This window comes from Acanthamoeba castellanii (genome assembly GCF_000313135.1).
Source record: "Acanthamoeba castellanii str. Neff unplaced genomic scaffold scf7180000084752, whole genome shotgun sequence".
Taxonomy (NCBI): domain Eukaryota; phylum Discosea; order Longamoebia; family Acanthamoebidae; genus Acanthamoeba; species Acanthamoeba castellanii.
The window spans coordinates 86092-88683 of NW_004457657.1; the positions used below are offsets into that span (position 1 = coordinate 86092).

The following is a 2592-nucleotide window of genomic DNA, read 5'->3' on the forward strand; positions in this document are numbered from 1 at the left end:
GCAGGCGACCCGCAGGGCAAGCGGATGAGGCACCTCAAGGTGCGATCGCTCATGGTGCCTCCCGGCGTGCCTGACTTCTTCACCCGCGTTCGCCTCGTCGAAGAAGGTACTCACCACTCTAAGTGACATAAGCTCACATGGTGCGGCTGATGACGGTGGTGGGTGGGCGCAGGCAACGTCAAGCTGAAGGGCCGTGCGTGGGCGGGACCGTTGGCGGTGAAGCAGGTGCTGGTGAGCGTGGACGGCGGCGTCACGTGGGCCGAGGCCACGCTGGCCGCCAAGGGCGTGGGCAAGTTTGCCTGGATCGCGTGGAGCTTCGAGTGGCGCAACGTGCGCGCCGGCGCCAAGCACTTCCTCATGACCAAGGCCATCGACGAGCTGGGCAACGTGCAGGACAACGCCGAGGAGTGGAACTACTACGCCATGGGCGCCACGGTGCCGCAGTCGGTGCCCGTCGTGGTGGTGAGCTCGGCCGAGTGGCGCATCACCGGCAAGCCCCTGCCCAACCCGCCTCGCCACCCCAAGCTCTAACGAACCCAGAGAAGAGGCAAGATAAATGGGGTGAACTGTCGGGCAGGCATATTAATATAAATATTCCGTAGAGTCTGTGTGAAGCAAGCTTGCCACCTTCAACTTCACTTCACCTAAGGAAGTCGCCTACCAATGGAAGTTGAGCAAATAACGATGTCAACCTTAAGGAGAACACACTGGTAACCAGTAACCCTAAAACCCGAAAAACACAACTACCGGAGTACCGCCGGCTGCTACAAAGAATGGCGGAAAACAAACCTGTGGAAAATAAGCTGGTTCGCTCGCTCTATCCCCTTTACTTCACCACCATGCAGGCCACGACCCCAACTGTTCGGCTCGGGTTCGTTGTCGTGGTCGCTGTGCTGCTGGCGCCACTTTTTATCTTGGGTGTCGAGGGAAGCATCTCCCGGACTTTCAACGAGGCGTGCGCGGTGTGGAACGCCCGCGCGCATTACCAGAGTCAACCCACCCCTCAGTGGCTAGGCAGCTCTCTTGACTGCGCCACAGGGGGACCCGGCGTCATGCAGGTTCCCCTTCCTTTCTCTCTGCTCGTCGTTCACAGCCACTTTCTCCGTCTCTTCGTCTCTGCTCCGCCCCAACCAATTTCCGCGAGTGTGTAGCTAAACCTTGGGCGGTTGGGCGGAGTGCAGGAGCTGGTGCCGGAGAACGTGCTCGACCAGTTCAATCTCTACCGCACGCTGGCCGGCTTGCCCAACGTCACCCTCAACGGCACTAAGAGTGACAGCGCGCAGGCTGCGGCCTGGTGGGACGCGGCACTCAGTACGAGCTTCACACCCAAATCTTGTTCTGTCCACACCCGGCACTCATTCCATTGGATGGGCTTTTTTGGCTTCCAGTCCAGGCTGGTGGGTGTGACCCGAACAATTTGGACCAGTGTTGGGCCAACACATCCTCGCCTTGCTACACTGAGGATAGACAGACACGGGCCTCGAGTATTCATCTCCATCAGGTGCGTTTGGGTGGAACGTACTTCGATGTGGCCTCCATCCTCGAAGCCGGCTACTACGATATTGGTGCGTGACATTCTATGCTCTTGTTCAGCCACTCAAATGCCAAGCTGAACATTTATAAATTGACTCGTACTACAGTCCTTAACCCCGAGACGACCAGCATCGGCATTGGCATGTACGGTAATGAGACTGGCGTGAACGGAAACTTTACCGGTTTTTCGTGCCAGACGATCGATGCTGCTGGCGCCCCTCATCGCCGAACCGCGTATGACCTCCCCTATCATGAAGCTTGCGGTTAGGAGTCGCTCAGCCCTCTTAATCAGAGAGCCACGACCTCAGGGTGGTATGCCTACCCCCCTGACGGAGTGCTGGAGGTTTCGGCCATGAGCGGCTTGCGCATGTGGAAATTTGTCTCGCAAGCGCCCCTCGGTACACCGCACCTTCCTCCCCCCAATCGCAATTAAGGGACATTGCTTCAAAAATGAGACAAATGCCTGACTTTTGACCCCCAACCTGCAGCTGATTCAACCGCAGTCCAAGTTTTCGATTTGCAAAACAACTTCGAGTCAGTTCCATCTGAGTACGGTTCACCTATCAGCTCCAACGGGTGGTATTGGTTCGAGTTTGGTGTGTTTTCCTCTCCCCCCCCCGGCAGTTCGCTCATTGAGCAAAGCAGCTTACCCAACTTCGTGCAGATATCAGCCCCGAAAGGGTTTTTGCGGGGGCGAAATATGAGGTTCAGATCCGGTCAGACAACAACACCTGGGTCTACCGACCTTCATTTGCTAATTGCTCTGGTATGTGTCCCGCTTGCTACGCAATGTTCTCCATGACTCTGATTCACCAATCGCACTGTGCGCCACAGGGCCTATAAGCTGCGGGGACGGGTTTTGCCAGGAGCCGACTGAGACTGCGGCGTCTTGCCCCCAAGACTGCCAGAGTTGTGGGCCGTACCCTGCTGCTCTCGAGGGCAAGCCAGCCAAGTGCGTGAATGGCACTTGGCTTGTGAGCGGTGATCTTCTGATCGGTGATGGCGAGGTACCGCACCGCGCCCCTATCCATCACTCACCATAGCTACATGCTCATCACA

General features: G+C 57.3%; 2 protein-coding genes across 2 annotated transcripts; both read left to right on the forward strand.

Annotated features, from left to right (window-relative positions):
- Nucleotides 1-24: 24 nt before the first annotated feature.
- ACA1_196960 (nitrate reductase (NADH), putative) lies at nucleotides 25-531 on the forward strand (the record flags this gene model as incomplete). Its single annotated transcript, XM_004353247.1, has 2 exons — nucleotides 25-106; nucleotides 173-531. 2 exons carry the CDS (start codon nucleotides 25-27, stop codon nucleotides 529-531), a joined length of 441 nt encoding a protein of 146 aa, XP_004353299.1.
- A 308-nt stretch (nucleotides 532-839) lies between these two features.
- ACA1_196970 (uncharacterized protein) lies at nucleotides 840-1889 on the forward strand (the record flags this gene model as incomplete). The annotated part of the gene is made up of 5 exons (XM_004353248.1): nucleotides 840-1058; nucleotides 1182-1311; nucleotides 1389-1565; nucleotides 1641-1767; nucleotides 1826-1889. 5 exons carry the CDS (start codon nucleotides 840-842, stop codon nucleotides 1887-1889), a joined length of 717 nt encoding a protein of 238 aa, XP_004353300.1.
- Between the last annotated feature and the right edge of the window lie 703 nt (nucleotides 1890-2592).